Raw genomic sequence first — 18,880 nt, forward strand, 5'->3', positions numbered from 1 at the left:
TCCCATGTTCAATTCCCCTTGTCCCTAAAGTAGTTTTTTTCTAACATGTTCAATTCCCCATTGTCCCTAGACAAACCCAAACTCTATTCCCATGTTCAATTCCTCTTGTCCCTAGACAGACCCAAACTCTACTCCCCATGTTCAATTGCCTTTGTCCCTAGAATCGATATTTTTTTTCCATTGTTCGAATGCCTTTGTCGCTAATCTCAGTATTTCCTTTTTTTTCGTTTCTTCAATGTTAAATTCCATTGTCGCTAATCTTACCCAGGGTTTTTTGCCCATGTTAAATTTCCATTGTCGCTAATCTTACCCAGGGTGGTTAATGTTAAATTTCCATTGTCGCTAATCTTACCCAGGGGGTATTTTTAATGCTAATTCCCATTGTCGCTAATCTTACCCCTTATACTACTAATGTGTAGTACATCCAATAGAATATTCACTGATTCTGCCTTTAATATAATGTAAATTACGGACATCCTTGAATTGTATGGTTATGTTGTATGTACAATTTGGATAGCCTTGAACTTTTTCACTCAGTTAATATGCAAATAGTAACATGAATCTAGGAATTACAGAAATTATGGTAGCCCCCCCCCCCCACAAAAAAAAGTTACATTAAAACACACCTGAAATGCTAAAAACGGAATGGCAATTTTAACGCATTCATTAAACCTTCCCAACTTTGTATTTTTGGTGGAAACAAACAAAATTGTATTTACCTTTTCATTAAGAAAGGAGAAAGATGGTTAAAGAAAGGAACGTATAACCTCCCCTCCCCGTCCCTTTAAAATAAAATTGAAAAAAAATGAAAAATAAAATAAAAGACAAATAGCAATAAAATTAAACCAAAATGAAACTAAGCTAAACAAAACCCACCACCAACCCATATCCTCTTTCTCTTTAGAATAAGGTAAGGAACGGTTATTCCTCTTTCCATTCGAGGAATTTAAAGTAATCTCTTCTCCCAGATTAATTTGTCCCGAAGGAAGGTAGAAAAAGAAACGGATTGACGAAGAAAGAATTATCTCCCCTTCCCTTCCAGTGGTTTTCATTTGTATAGTAAAACTCAATGTTATCTCGATTTTTTTTCCCTTTTGGCTTGCCAAAAACAGGAGAAAATTACGCCATTTTTCTAATATTCTTATGTATATCGGAAGCAATATAATTACAACTGATGTTCCCTTTTAATTGTTAAAAGTTTAATGCGTATTTTTTTAACTCTTATCGGTCAAGAGATAAGATATAGATAATTATTAAGGCTACATTTTTATATTAATTTTTGAAAGAAAGACATGGAAACAAAGGGCTTCACTTTTGCCAAAACGTTCATTATCCCTTATTTTAAAAGTATTTTTTATATCTATAATATTCTAAGTATTAAAAGTTGTAAAAAAATTATCTTTAGAATATATACATTAAAAATTAAACAGCAACAATTTTTAATTACACACATAAAGTATGATCTAAACATGAGAAAATATACATCCGTTTATATTATTTATTTTGCTTGCCTTTGTTGTTATTATCCTTTTAATCGTTTTTACTTGTCCGGTTAAAAAATGTATAAATCTTTGTTCCTTTTTTGTTCGTTGTATTTGCTTCATGTTTATCCAACTGTTTTAAAATATTGTTTGTTTTATTTTGTTTGGATTTATAACTATTCTTTTCCTTTTTTAGCTTTTCTTGTAAAGTAGTGCGAATATATTTTTTTAAGGATAAAGTTTTAAAAAATATTAGTTTTTAGAGGTATGGGCACGTTTTTGTTGTTTGCAGTTTAAGCCCAGTATGATTATTCAAGTTTACGGTGATGATCCTGAAAATGTAAAACATCTTTCCTTAAAAAAATGCACACAAGGTTTTAATTCAATTAATTCAGATTATTTGATGGAGGATTGGAAGTTCGTTTTATTGATTACACAATTTTGTTTCAATAAAATAAATCCAATAACTATACCCGATACAATTCTCGCACACATTTTGTAATTTTGGTTGATTGGTCCTAACAATACAAGTAACTGCTTTAACGTTTCAATAAAAAATTACTAAACCAGAGTGCAGTTTTGATGCAACTGTTAGTTTAGACAGTTAGCACAGCTATTAATGCTTTGCTTAAAAACGTTTAACACAAAATATTGACAAGAACTGTTCAGATACTCTAATAATGATAGTCAACGGCATCCTGACGATTCAGATTCGGCGTTTTTAAAAAATATAACATTTGATAACATCGCGCCTTTTATCTATTAGCTTATTTGAAAGAAAATACGTTTAAAATTAAAAACTTCAAATTGATTAAATTAAAGATATATTTGAACTCGCGTGAATTTTTGTATTATGATATATATTGTAATATAACGCGTAAATATACTGTTGATGATATTAATCTTCGAGTTTATAAAGTTGTTATTGCTGTTGTGGATTTAACGCCATTTTTCAGCACATAATAGGCTATACATGGCGGTCAATATAACTGGTGGAAGAAGAACCCGGGGATACTCCGGGAAGAGGGACCGAACCCACGTGGACAGAGGTGAGCTGGCAGTAATCGGTAAAGGCGAGTGCTCTATACCACTCAGACCCCAGCTTCCCAACTCTCAACCCCAGTTTGGAAAGTAAAAGTAGATTCATATTTATATTTAGGGCATCAAAAGTAATTCCAAAACAATTAAAGCATTGATTATACCTTTATTTCTGCAAATCTTAAAATGCATGCACTAATTAAATGTTTAACTTCTTTTCATTGGAATAATATTTTCTAAATACCATTCCATAACGATTCATTTCTTATTTGGTGAAACAGGATGCTTCGATAGGAGCATATATTAAAAAGTTTTTCGTCTTTGAGAAAATATAAGTGTCAAATCTTATATTCATATTAATAATCAAGTATAAAATTCAGAACCTATTAAAGAAGACTTTTCTATTTCTGATGGAGCTCATCAAGCTTGTTTCTTGCTCCATTTAGCCAGACGAATCCTCTTTGATCTTGACATGGCATCCTTTACACTATGCTATAATTATAAAATATTTGTTAAACCTGATATAATTAGTACTCTTGCTATCTATCTATTAAACTATTTAATCTGACGACAGTCAATCTGTTTATAATTTAAATCGCAGTTGAGAAATCAGTGCTATGTTTGAATTTAAAACTCCTGTAACAAACAATTATGGACTTCTTGTCATATATGAAGAACTGGCATTTTCAAAAAAGATTGAAAAATAATTGATTTGTGGATTTGAAAAAAATCAAACGTTCATAATAGATCTGTAATTATAAAAAGGGTATAACAAGGACTGAAATTTCAAAATGATCTAAATCATAATCATGGCTTCCTTTGATGCTAGAAATCAAAAGTTTCTTTAACAAAACAACTTTATGTGTTTGACAGAGGAAAAAATGTGTTAGCAAACGAATCTTACCAGATTCAAACCTTCTCTTCCAAAACTAGTATTGAAAATGAACATTTGGAATGCTTTTTTATATTTCTAATCAAAAGAAAATTCTATACATTTCTTTACCTTTAATAACTTAAATTTAACTTTTCAACTTCCAAAAATAACGGAACTGTTCATATTGTACCAACTCTGATAGCAATACAAAGATCGTTTAACAGGACCAGTCAATAATCTCATACATCTGCTAATACAACAAACAGACTTTTATATTAATAATGCTTTAATTTCAACTGATAAAGAATTATATCATTAAGAAGCTTACCGGAGAAAAATATTTTACGTCTAAAATAATAAAACGATTTGGATAATAATAAAGCCTCTTTAAGTATTTCTGATGATACTGACAGACCAAATGGTACAGATGGACCTAAAGATAATGATGGACCTAATGATACTGATAGACCTAATGGTGCTAATGGACCTAATGATACTGATGGATTAATGGTACTAATGGACCTAATGATACTGATGGAATAATGAAACTGATAGACCTAATGATACTGATAGACCTAATAGTGCTGATAGACCTAATGATACTGATGGACGTAATGGTACTGATGGACCTAATAGTACTGATGGACCTAATGATACTGATGGATTATTTGTACTGAAGAACCGTATGATACTGATAGACCTAATGATGCTGATAGACCTATAGGTGCTGATGGACCTAATGATAATGATGGACCTAATGAAACTGATGGATTAATGGTACTGATGGACCTAATGATATTGATAGACCTAATGGTACTGATGGACCTAATGGTACTGATGGATCTAACGATACTGATGGACTAGTGGTACCGATGAACCTAACGATACTGATGGACCAAATAGATACTGATGGACTAAATGTACTGATGGACCTAATGATACTGACAGACCTAATGGTACCGACAGACCTAAAGATACTGATGGAACTAATGATACTGATGGACCTAATGATACTGATGGACATAATGGTACTGACAGACCTAAATATACTGGTGGAACAAATGATACTAATGAACATAATACAGACTGGACCTAATGATACTGATACACAAAATGGTACTGACAGACCTAAAGATACTGATGGATCTAAGAATACTCATACACCTAATGGTACTGACAGGCCTAACGATACTGATAGAACTAATGATACCGATGGACCTAATGATACTGATGGACCCAATTGTACTGATGGACCTAATGGTACTGACAGACCTAAATATACTGATGAACATAATGATACTGATGGAAAGAATTGTACTGGCCGACCTAAAGATGTTGATGGACCTAATGATACTCATTGACATAGTGATACTCATGGATGTAATGATACTGATGGACCGAATAATAATGATTGACGGTATGGTACTGTTGGATCTAATGAAACTGATGGATCTAAAGATACTGATTTATCTAATGATGCTGATGGACCTAATGATAATGATGGATCTAATGGTACTAACAGACCTAAATATAGTGAGGGACCTAATGATACTGATGGATCTAAGAATACTCATGGACTTAATGGTACTGATGGACCTATTGGTATTGATGGACCTAATAATACTGATGGAGCTAATGATATTGATGGACCTAATGACACTGTTGAATCTAATAGTACTGACGGACCTAAATATATTGATATACATAAGGATAATGATGGAACTAGAGATACTGATGAATCTAAAGATACCAATTAACCTAATGATACTGATGGACCTAATGGTACTGACAGACCGAACGATACATATGGACCTAATGATTCTGATGAACATAATACTACTGATAGACCTAATGATACTGATGGACCTAACGGTACTGGCAGACCTAAAGATACTTATGGACTTTAACATACTGATGGGCAAAGTGATACTGATGGACCTAATGCTAGTGATGGACCGAATGATACTGATGGAGCTAATGGTACTGACAGACCCAAAGATACTATTGGAGCTAATGATTTTGATAGACCTAACGGTACTGATGGACCTAATGGTACTGACAGAACTAAAGATGCTATGGACCTAATGATACTGATTGATATAATGATACTGATGGATTTAGTGGTACTGGCAGACCTAAAGATACTGATGGACTTAATGACACCGATAGACCGAATGATGGACCTAATGATACTGATGGATCTAAAGGTACTGATGGACCTAATGAAACTGATGGAGCTAATGATAATGATGGGCCTAGTGACAATGATGGTCTAATAGTACTGACAGACCTAAATATATTGATAGACATAAGGATAATGATGGAACTAGAGATACTGATGGATCTAAAGATACCAATTGACCTAATGATATTGATGGACCTAATGGTACTGACAGACCTAACGATACATATGAGCCTAATGATTCTGATGAACATAATACTACTGATAGACCTAATGATACTGATGGACTTAATGATACCGATAGACCTAATGATGGACCTAATGATACTGATGGATCTAAAGGTACTGACAGACCTTAAGATACTGATGGAGCTAATGATTCTGATGAAAATAATTATACTGATAGACCTAACGATGCTGATGGACATAATGGTACTGACAGACCTAAAGATACTGATGGATCTAAGAATACTGATGGACCTAATGGTACTGATGGACGTAATCATACTGACAGACCTAAATATACCGATGGACATAGTAATACTGGTGGACATAATTGTACTGGCCGACCTTAAATGATAATGGACCTAACGATACTGATGGACATAGTGATAATGATGGACCTAATGATACTGATAGACCTAATAATACTGATGGACCTAATGGTACTGATAGACGTAATGGTACAGTTGAACCTAATGAAACGGATGGCTCTAATCATACTGATGGAGCTAATGATTCTGATGGACCTAATGTTACTGATCAGCCTAATGGTACTGACAGACCTAAATATGCTGATGAACCTATTGATACTTGTAGACATAATGATATTGATGGACCTAATGATATTGATGGCCTAATGTTACTGGCAGACCTAAATATACTGATGGATCTAATAATACTGATGGATATAATTGGTACTGATGAACCTAGTGGTACTGGCATACCTTATGATACTGATGGACCTAATGATGCTGATGGACCTAATGATATCGATGGATCTAATGATACTGTTGGACATAATGGTACTGACAGACCTAAAGATACTGATGTACCTAATGATACTGATGGACATAGTTATACTGATGGACCTAATGGTACTAACAGACCTAATAATACAGATGGACTTAATGGTACTGATATATATAATGATACTGCTGGACCAAATGATACTGACGGACCTGAAGATACTGATTACCCAAATGAAACTGATGGACCTAATGATACCGACAGACCTAATAATACCGACAGACCTTATGACGTTGATGGCCCTAATGGTACTGGTCCTTTTGGTAGCAATAACGGTTTATTTCAATAATCTGTTGTTCTAAATCAAGATAAGGTTTTTACATCCGACTTTCTTTAACAAGATGGTTTTGCTAATCAAATGTTCGGATTAATGGAGTGGAAACGCGTCTAAAATTTTATTTTAATGAAGAAGAAAAAGAACTTAAATTTACGATAAAAGAACATCCAAGTAAATTTATTTCTACGATATGCTTGGGAGTTAATTTATTGATACTATTTTTCCTTAAAGGTTTTAATCAAGTTGGAATCAGAAGGGACTATATTAGTAAATAACTAAAAAGGAAGATTATTTTGAGGATCTCAAATAATAAATCAGTAAGTGAATGATTTTTTGGCTCATTTGAATACCTTCCATATGTGTTTGCCCATCTTTTGCAAATATAAGGGACGCTAAAAATAATTTCTCCTAAATCTCTAACATTTTTAAATGTTATATAACTGACTTTTAAACTTATTGTTCTACTTGATTTACCTCTAGGAAATAAATGTTCTTGGAATGTCAACTGACTAAATAAGAAAAACTAGCTTCCTTACATCCAATGCCTTTTCCATTAAATCAGGCAAACTCTATAAAGAATTTAGATTCCCCGTAAATATCAGGCTTATCTGCAATAACAATGGTAGTCCATGTAGAACAAAATTTACTTGTTATTTAATTTTGTGTCAAATGTTTTCTTTAAACCAGTTTTAGTAGGTTGTTTGCGAATAAATAAATATTTAATTTTGAATGACATTAAGTAGAAATATAGTTTTACCAAATGCAGTACTTCCTTATTATGATACTGAAATTTTATAAAAAGAAATGTTTTTACAGTTTTGAGTTAAATTGTACGAGCTTTAATATCCACAACCGTGTATGTATCACTTTACAGTTTTGGACTATATGGTATTTTCTAGAATTATATTATGTAGGCTTATTTCCTAAAGTATAAAAAATCTTCTTGTGGAAAATCTTCTTGTGGAAAATAATAAATATCAATTCAATTTAAACAGTACAATTTCAGATTAATTGTAAAACATTATATATACACTACACAAAACAAGCAAAAGGATGTCAGGTTTAACTAAATCAAATTAATTATTTTAGTTTTTTTTTACTATCAATAGTTATAGGTAAATGTATAGTTTCCTTAAAGAAAAAAAACACAACAACAATGGATCAGATCAAATCACTTAGAGAACGATGAAACTATGTGGTTTTAATACCACATCCACTTACGATTATTGAATGGAAATTAAAAACAAAAATTTTAAACTATTACTATTTCATCAGAAGAAGCCAATATCTCCACAGTGAAATATAAAATAAACGTATTACGATTCAATTGATCAGACAAATATAGAAACTCTATTACAATATATCATTCCAAAACAATATCTCCCTAAAACCTTGTGATTACTGCCTTTTATTTTTCAAAAGCATATAAGAAGTAATATATTCAAATGGATTAAAGATTACCGAATTATACACACAGACAAAATAATAAATAATAGCAAACATAAATTTATCTGATTGAATTAAAAATAATGTTCTAGTGAAAGCGCACAAAGAATGACCTATATTAATTTTATAAAGACCCACAAGAATTAAAATGTTCTAAAAATCCAAACACATTTACAGGACATGGGTTATATGTTAAAGATTTATTTTAAAAAAATCACCATCAAGCTATAATGATTGATTTAGCTCAAATTTTTAAAACTCACAAAAATGGATTAATATATCTACGGTTGTGGTTATGACTAAAGTTTCAAATCTATTCTATTTTGTTCAAGCAAAAGAATATAAAATAAGGAATTATTTAATATTATAAGAGTCGATGTTTTGCACTAAATGATTTAAATATGTTTTAAAAATGGGAAAAAATTATTTCTTAGCATGAAGTGGGATGTAATAATTTGTAAATAAATTTGTGTTATGCTTTACGCGATAAATAATACAAATATATTACTCAACTTCAATACTGTTCAAATAATTATTTTTTAAAGTTATTAGTAAAAGAGTATATTGTTGTGTAAAATAACACTATGTGAGTCATTGTATAGAAAGTAATATATAACTCAGTTTTGTATGAAGGTTCAAATTACCCGTCATAAAATCTACAAACCTTCAATGTATGAAAAAGGAGTAACAATCAGTTGTATATCCTTTATTTTTTCTTTCTTCTTAGTACCAGTGCAGTTAGACCCCTTCAGCAAGGTAGTAGTAGTAGCAGCAGCAGTAGTAGTAGTGGTACTTGTAGTAGTAGTAGTAACATTTTGCTACCATGTTAAATACTAGGGGGAATATTAGTCTAGGACAAAGACAGAGAAGACAGTAGTGTTTTGATGTGGAACGATCTAAAATAAATATTGCATACATTTAATGTTTGCATACTCAATTATTACATCTCAGTTTATTGCTTAATTTTTATTTCAAGTCTTGTCTTTCCAAATAAAAGTCATACTTGCCAACCGTTAAAGAACACATTAAAATATCAATGTTATTTCAGCACATCCATTTTGTTTCCTAATGTATTTCCTATGGGTTACAGTAATTTCTATAATAATTTAAGAATTCTTCATATAATTTATCGATAAAATCCGAAGATATCCAAAATTCACTGTATTCATAATTTTTTTAATAAAATATGAGGATATCCGAAATTCATAAAAGCGATAACATCCAAAAATTTACATTAAACTTGACGATAAAATCCACGGAGTTACGAATATCATTATACTGACCGAAATAATAAGGATCGTCCAAAATAAAGGCCTAAAGATAGCAAAAACAAAGCGGAATTATGCATTTTAACGGTCAATCAATGAATCACCCTTTATCAGTTTTATTGTATATGGAATAATTTTGAGATAGACTGCATTTAATGATGGATCAAAATATCGTCGTGAATGGTACACCATTTCATTTTTATTTCATTTTAGCTTTCGTCCACTTTATTTAATTTTTTTTTATACAGTGATGTGGATAACATACTGAAGTTCTATACTTATAAAAAGGATCCAACCTTTACGTATTCATCCAAGATAATAGTAACATTTACCGTTGCTATACTCTGTATATACCAGGTGAGTTGGTAATTAACTCTTTCACCTTTGATCAGTTGAACTTGTTTCAACTTTTAATTGAAGTAAACTTCACTTTCCGGGTCACTAACAGAGTTAAATAATATACAGTATTAAAATGAAAGTGTGTACAGTAATTTAGAAGCGTGTGAATCAGAGAATTAATTGCATACGCTGGTTTTATACAGGAGTTAAAGAAATCTCCAGATTGTGAAGTTTGCCTTCGCTCTAAATACTAGAGTTAGATTCATTCTGACTTCAGGTCATCGTAGTGAAGACACGCATAGCGTAGGTGAATTACAAATCATACTGTAAATAATAATAATAATAAATACACGATGTGCTTTCTATGCTATAAAGTGAATGTATTTTTAATTGTTCCATACGTAGCATTAAAGCCTTGCTGCAAAATGAATAACATGTTTTATGTTCTTCTGTGTAGGTAGCGATTACCTGGATATTTTATACAAAAGACGTGGTCAAGAGCGGTAAAGAGTTCATCAAATCGTTTGGTTCAAGTAATGAGGATCTACTTATTTCTCTAGTGGATGTTGTTGCAGGTACGAGATTAAAAGGGGTGCATGGCAAACAGTTGAAAGAGAAAATAATTAAGAAAACAAAAATGACGTGTCCTATGTCATATGAATCTTAAAAATGACAAAAGACTGAAAGGACGAAACATAAAATTGGACAAATTTATAAAGGGACATTTGTTTGCATGAAATGCCCAAAACTTTGAAAAAGCAATCATTAAACAACTATATAAAACGATTGGTTAGCGCGATTACATCATACTGTAAATAAGAATAATATAATTTTTGCTTCTTTAAGCCATGAAGCAAATGTGTTATAACGTTTGCACCCATAGCAGATAAGCTTTCATGCAAAATAAATAGCATGTTTCATGTTCTTTTATGTAAGCAGCGATTACATGCATATTTTATGCAAAACGCATGTTCAAAACCGGTCAACAGTCCATCAGTTGATCTGATTCCAGTAATGATGGTTCATTACTTTACTACTGTACAGTAATGGTTGCAAGGTTAAGGTTTCAGTTGCTTGTCACACCTTCTTGCATGTAAATTTAGTGTGGTATTTTTTTTTCAATAATTCGTTATGTCCATTATTTTCAATCTTTTGACTTTTTTGTTTAAATAACTTTCAGATAGTAGTTTCTATATTTTGTCTATGAATGATTTGTCACTGGCGCCGCAAAAAGAGTATTAAAACTTGTGATATTTATGCAAGGAAACATTTTTATATAATTGTAAACATTCAGATTTTTTAAATTTCGGACATGAAAGAGTATTTATTTTCTTGATAAACGTTAGCTATAGAGCTGGTCTTAGTTTTTGATATTGTGTGTTTAGCTATAAGCATTTTGTTACATTTATCAATGAAACAAAATTGCAAGAAACAATGGGATTCATGGAAATTGTTATACATAAATGACTTATCACTGAAATTAAAAATTACAAATACGTATCATGTCCAACGCAGTATCATGGATTGTGCAAGAATCAGTTAGAGAAATAACATCTGTGAAAATAGTGTTGGCATAAGAATGAACTTTTGTTCTTTCATCAAGTATTTTCCATGAAGCCACAACATTCCAGTAGTCCTCTGTTTAAATTCTTTTTAAGCGTCGTCGGCCATTGGACTGATTTTGTCTGGTTTAGTGACCTTGGTAAATGTAACTGGGATCCTTCTGAGTTATCGAGCAGACATTAAAAGGCTTTACAAGGGAGACTACTCTAAATTCTTGATAAAAAAGGAGGACATCGGTGCATCCTCTATAGTGGTAAGTGATATTTTAGACCAGATTAATGTGTTTATTCAGAAACACGAAATATTTAATGCGACTAAATGAGCGCTTTGTATTAAGAAACAAACAATGTATGATCTGGCTTTTATTATTTTTGTTTTTGCAGTTTTAAATTATTCAAGTCACGCACGTGATTCATGCTCAGCTCACATGTCAGATAAAAAAAAACTTGCACTGTGCAGGGATAATTATTATCATAATTTTCCTCTTTTTCTTCCTGTATATTATTATTATTATTATTATTATTATTATTATTATTATTGCCCAAAGTAGAAATTAAAATTGAATATGGAAATAAACAAGAGTGGTTGTATTTCGCAGAGGTGGCTATCTCAGAACTTACGAAAAGTGGCCCTATGACCATACAGAGGTAAAGATTGAACCATATTATAAGTATTTAGGATGGATATTTTTCATTAAAAAAAATCTTGGTATATGTGCCAGAAACTCTGTCCTTACAGGCGCTGAAGGCTATGCATATTTTGAAGCAAAGTCTTTCAAAATTTGGCAGATTACCCGTAACTGGATTGCATCGTCTGCTTGACGCGAAGACAGCTTGTATGCAGTGTATAACATATAAACGTATTTTGAAATATCGGTTAAGAGTACTAAAAAATGCCAACAGACAGAGATCCTAAACAATGTTACAATTTACACTTAAGATGGGGGGGGGGTAGTGATCGCTGGGCTAACAATGTTAAAAAGCTTCTGTTTACATTTGGATTTGGCAATGTTTGGTGTCCTCAGGTTGTCAATGATGAAAATATATTTCTTAGATTGTTCAGCCAGAGATGTGAAGATATTTTTAGGCAAAAGCTGCAGCATGAGATTAAGTCGATGGAAAGACTGCATTTATATAGGTCATTGGAAGTAGAATTCATTTGTCAGATACCTAGAATTGTTTGGAGATAGCGATTTTTGTTATATAATCATTATGCACAGAGTGGGGAACTTGCCAATCAGAGGTAACACGGGAAGATATAAAAGTGTTTGCCATGAGGAACGATTGTGTCAAATTTGTAACCTTAACATCCAAAATGAATTCCATTTTATTACTGCTTGACCGCTATATGGAGAAATACTAAGAAAATATTTACTTCCCTTTGTATATAAAAAATCTAACTTTAAAAAAAATTTTAGGTCTTTTATACAAAATGATACTAATAAAATTCTGATGACTAATTTATCAATATTTATTACAAAAGCCTTAAAGATTAGAGAAACCGTTTTATCAATGACTCCTGCTACATAAGATTCTAGATCAATACCAAAAACTTGATTCATGCAAGTTCTAGGGTTTCCCTGAAATTCGTTTGTGTAATTAATGTGTAATACATACTTGCATCTCATCCAATTCGAAAAATGCAATAATGATTACTTTCATGTATATCACTTCCAATAGATTTGTTACGCACAAAAGCATCATATTGTACCGCATGATGTATGGACATGTATTATGTACCAGTGGTATATATTACAAAAATACACTATTATTATTATTATTATTATTATTATTATTAATTTATTTATTTATTTATTTTAAATTTTTTTTCAGTCACGAAACCTGACCTATTCTGGATCACAAATTGCATATATGTTATGGGGTAAGAACATCCAATTTATCCCCATCATTTATTCATTTATTTATTTCTCCATCAATTCATTGAAGAATCTTTATCATATCATGTACCATCCGCGAGAATTTTTGGACTTTTTGAGGGAATGCAGTTTACCAATTTTTACTATGTCTTTTAAGGATTTTATATTTTTGCCATTACATTTTATATTTTGGGAAATTTATAGAATTTTGACATCCGTACTTTTCATATTGCAGTCCTGTATGTTACATTTATCAGGAAGACTTATCTTGCTAATGTTTTTGTGCAACGAGTAATTTTATATTTTTAGATCTTTACTTTTAATTTCCTCCATATAGCCATATTTGTGCTGTGGTTCGTTAAGCACTAATAAAAACATACATACAAACATACATACAAACATACATACATACAGACATACACACACATACATACAAATATACATACAAACATACAGACATACACATACATACACACACATACACATACATACATACATACATACATACATACATACATACATACATAAGTACGTACCCATGCACGCATGCATACATACATGCAGTTTAAGCGTGGAAAACGTTTTATTTACTACTGTATTTTTATAAGATTTTTGGAGTTCTAAACAAACATGATTTAGAATTAAAGGATATTGTCTTGAAAAATAAATATGTTATTCCAACATGTTCTTTATCATGATTACCATAACAAAATACAAGTAATATTAGTAGCAGTAATATATCACAGAAATTACAAAAAAAGCGTACTAGTCCTTTCTAACCAGAATTTAAATTGGTTAAAATCGCTTTTTGTGATGCCGAAAACTAGAACAGTATCAATTCACAACACAAGAAAGGAACTACTTGTTGTATTGATGCGCCCTTCTTGTGTGTTTTGACAATATTTATAAACAAAGGTTAAGATATAGTACTGTTTTTTATTAAGATTCGTTATTGTTTTCAAAACTCAACAAAGCATTCATGAAGTCATAAATCTTGAAAATCGAATACACGCTATGTTTGAGCAGCCTTCAAGAAAAACCTGTACAATATGAAGTTCAGTTCTTAAAACAATTTATTAACCTGTTTTGTAGAATATTTCGACCAAAAAGATTATCTTGTTATCCACACCACTTATGTTTTGAGCTAGACAAAAGATTTATTAGAGTTTAACATTATCAGTACTGATAACCTATTTTTAATATAAACGACGACTCCTGTTTCAGGATTTATAATTCTGTATACTGCTTTTACCATCCTCGGAATGATTGTGGCAGTGTTCCTCGTTTTACCCATAACTGGAAAGTTACCCAGTTCATTTCTTGGCCCGATTAAAACCATAGCGTAAGTATATGTAACTCGTACTTAAGTTTTATGAAAGATATCTCTACATACCGTATTCTGCTGATGATGAAGATCGTGATTGATGATAATCCCATTCCCCTCAAAACAATATTTAGGTGTTTTCTTTTTCCTCTTTCTGATCAAAACGGCTACCTCTTTTTGAAAAAAGACGCTGGCCATGGTCTTTATGTCGAAATCCAAAAGAAGGTGAGATAAAATGATATTGATATAACAATCAAGTAAAATACCCTATTTCAAGCTGCTTTGTCTCATCTGCAATAGTCGGTAGCTAGACATAGCAGTAGGTATTGCAATAGTCGATAGCTAGACATAGCAGTAGGTATTGCAATAGTCGGTAGCTAGACATAGCAGTAGGTATTGCAATAGTCGATAGCTAGACATAGCAGGAGGTATTGCAATAGTCGATAGCTAGACATAGTAGTAGGTATCACTTTTCCACTAAAAACAGCAGTATTAACAATGTTTCATTTCCATGCTAAAACTTGTGCTTATCTTTTTTTCTGTGTAGTTTTGTGAAAGGATCTGGAAACATACATTATCTCACCTTCACTAATCAAAAGAATCGTCGATCCACTTTGTTCCACATCCTTGTGGAACGCATGAATGGACGACAATTGGCTGGTGAAGAATGGCTCTACCTATTGGTACCTTCTGTCGTCCCCGTAAATAATACCAAGATGATTCACCACCCTTTCACAGTTCAACACGTCCTCCAATTATATGACGATGAAATAACATTTTGCATATATCTTTTTACTTAAACTTATATATTGGGTTCGATCCCTCGCCTTATCATGGAATAAATTACGTAAGTTAATTCTAGCATTTCCTTCAAAGGAACTGACGCTCTCATTTCCGAAACGAATTTTCAGCATCTCAAGATAAGACCGTTTCATCATTTCCACTGCTGAGTATTAAATCCATAATAATTTTAAATTAGCCATTGTGGCAGCCAGATTGAACAAAAGATCGGCACCGTTTTCATTTAAGATAAACAAGACACAATTAGAAATCTTTCGGGTTATTTGTTTATCCCTTCAGGAGAATTAGTGATGATTTTCAATATATTCATTGTGTCAGCAGTATTTGAGATCAGATGAGTACCATTTTCATTTGGACACAGTAGATATCAGAATTAGCTTTTTGATAAAAACCATGTTGATATGATATTTCATTAAGGAAGAGTAGCAATAAAAAGATTTTCAAGATGGCTACGATGGTCGACATACTGGATGTCAAAACGGCACCATTTTCACTATGTACCAACATCATAAATCAGTCATGTTGAATATCATATCGAGATACATTTTATTTAAGACCAACTAGGCACCATAAGAAATCTTGGGGTAAAAAACCCATCTTGATATCCATCGTGCTTAGACCATCAGTCAAATTTCTGCGTGTAGACGCGTTGGCTTAGCGGTGAGTGCACCGGACTCACGACTGAAAGGGTACGGAGTCGAATCCTAGCACCGGACCAGCCAGGGTCAGCTACCTTTTGTGTCATTGGGCACGTTGCTTTCCTCCAATCGCCTCGGCACTAAATAACCTAACTGTGTTGCTGTGTCGTAAAGCACCAAACCAAACCCAAAACTATTTCTGCGAGTAGGACATGCGGCTAGCTATGCGCCGTGGCACCACGATCTAAAATATTTCTCCTTTCATCCCCAGACAGGACATACAATTTTTTCACGCCTCAAGGTTGCCGTATGGCCCTGCGCAGTCTTAGAGAAAATGGTATGTGTAAAAAAAATATTTTGAAATAGTGTGACACAATAAGTATACGTATAACGACAATGTAAGGCCATGACCTTTGTCAGTGATCGATGCTTGGTAAGACTGTCTAGTGTAACAATGTCTTAGCGGGTTTCGCAAAATATATATCGGTCGTGTGTAAAGGGAACGCAGTCTAAATATGGCTCTATGTTCCGTGTGGGAACAATAAGCTGCAGTATTCTTTGGTGTATAAAGAACAAGGGACCAGGCGACAGCTTGATTTACAATAATAATGGTGAAAGAATGTCCATAAGGAATTATAGGGTAAATAAAATATATTCAGAGATTTAAAGTTTGCACCGGCTCCACGTCTGGCACACAAGCACGAAGCGCCCATTCATACTATCAGGTCCACACTGTTGGATAATGAAGAGCATACCTACTTTGAAGAGGCTGAGTTCTGTCTTCGAGGCAAAATCAAAAGTGATAGGACTTGGACTCGTGTCATTACAAAGGTTGGTGTTATGCTTAAACAAAAGGATGCCAATCGTTTTCATAAAACACTGTACGATCGTGCTTCAAGTGACACAAATCTTTTTCATAACCATTGTATGCCTAACGAAGATTAACGTGGCTGGAGACCTGTGGCTTCATACACGAAGAAAACAAAGAATCTCCGCTTGATTGGCCAGAAAAGAAGTTACGGGAAAGTCATACAATTCAGACTTCTGTGTACCCCAATTGGGTGAACAATTTACGATCAATCAGTGCTAGTCCAGACTTTCATTATATGTCTGTGCATTTTTAGGTTAGTACAAGACTGCTCTTGAGATGCGCCGACTGACGTCAATCAATACATGTCTTTCGATGGATTGTGCAAGCTTATCCGCTCTGATACATTTTACGCTGCAGACAACAAGCATTGGGAAATATGTTGGGATGATGAAGAGGTTGGGTTGCGCAAGTGGTGGATAACTTATATTGCTATCGACATTCATGGCAATGTTGTTTACATATTTAAGCCTAAGAAACGCATTGCACACGACAATGCAAGACGTGAACCTCCGGCCTTGCACTTGTGCCTCATAACAGGAGGTTGAGACATTTAAGCAGCTTTACGACAACAAACCTGTCCAGGTAGAAGCTCAGCCACCAAAGTACAGAGCAGCTCAGCGGCGAATGGCTTCCTCCTAGCAAAGTTAAAGAGATTATCATCTCCATCAACCCTGCCAACAACATCGTGAAAGACCTCCATACTACTGCCCTTGAAAAGGCATACACGGAATTGGTTTGAATCACCCGGAAGGAGCTTGATGATCTTATCCGTGAGCTGTATCATATTCATAATATCAAGCCAGGCTGTTTCGGTTCGGCGCTGAACCGAGAAGCGCTACCGACAGGTTAATGGATGGATGAAACAGCTTTTCAAAGAAATGATCCTACGGGTTTCGCTCTCACACTACAGCCAAGACTCACTTACTCTCTTGGGCCACAACAACTGTTTTTATTACATAGTTCCAGAATAACCTTCTTTGTATTCGCATTCTCCGCACCTGTACAGCTATGATATTCAGACTGCCATCTTTGCCTGTGCATTCTAATTTTGGCTATCCGCAGAAACCGAGATGGTCCATTTTTTCCTGGCCGCATTTTCCTGGTGGAGGTTACAAACATTGACCCCACTTAATATCCCTCAAGACAATACTTTGTCTTTGGGCACAGTACTAATGTATGCAAAGGAAAGGTGATTGAATTTTAAATCCTCAGATAGCTTGTTCCGCACAAATTGTGCTTGATAATGCAACGAAGATATTCGTTAAGCTGTACTGCTCTGCTCGCAGGTCAGTGACTGCGACAAAGCGTACGTAGCAAATATTGTCTACGGACTAACCGCAGACGATATAACACGGTAGCATGTTGGCAGCTCTACCAAGACAAGAGCGAGGTCTTAGCATACAGCAACAGCCCCCTGCATACAGAGCTTGACGCAGAACTCCACCTAATTATTGACCAGGTACAGCAAAGATATCTCAGAAGACTACCGGCCGATATCGCATCTCATCCTCAACGGCATGCGCATCCTGTTCTATAGGCTTCTTACTCATTGACCGACACTGTGGTTGCCATGGTTACGTATTGTGTCTACACAATTGTGGGGAAGCATGATACTAGCCAACGTTGTCTAGGGGTAGGCTTTCAATTTACAGAAACAGACCTATGTAGTGGCATGAGATGGGGCACCTCCGTATCCATGACATCATTTTGCCTAAAATTCCACTCGCTTGCAAGATGGAGGGCCTGTGGTAGCTGTATGTTCACGTATATCTGTCCTCGAGAAACAGCAGCGAATTACTATGGACTACAATACGGACGACAAGGGTGATGCCAGAGTGTAAGAAGCAGACACACCGAACCAATGAACAGCAAA

The 18,880-nt window shown here is 33.6% G+C and overlaps 1 protein-coding gene across 3 annotated transcripts in view; it reads left to right on the forward strand.

Annotated features, from left to right (window-relative positions):
- LOC149780752 (stimulated by retinoic acid gene 6 protein-like) overlaps positions 1-18,880 on the forward strand; it is a 176,746-nt gene that overhangs the window by 48,941 nt on the left and 108,925 nt on the right. For all 3 annotated transcript variants that reach the window (XM_089937823.1, XM_089937824.1, XM_089937822.1), the window contains 5 exons: positions 9,844-9,952; positions 10,392-10,509; positions 11,593-11,750; positions 13,330-13,378; positions 14,598-14,715. In XM_089937823.1, the coding sequence (XP_089793949.1) occupies positions 9,844-9,952; positions 10,392-10,509; positions 11,593-11,750; positions 13,330-13,378; positions 14,598-14,715 (552 nt within the window). The remainder of the gene's footprint in view (positions 1-9,843; positions 9,953-10,391; positions 10,510-11,592; positions 11,751-13,329; positions 13,379-14,597; positions 14,716-18,880) is intronic.

The sequence above is a fragment of the Sinohyriopsis cumingii genome, chromosome 16, assembly GCF_028554795.1.
Source record: "Sinohyriopsis cumingii isolate HCF-2022 chromosome 16, ASM2855479v2, whole genome shotgun sequence".
Classification (NCBI taxonomy): domain Eukaryota; kingdom Metazoa; phylum Mollusca; class Bivalvia; order Unionida; family Unionidae; genus Sinohyriopsis; species Sinohyriopsis cumingii.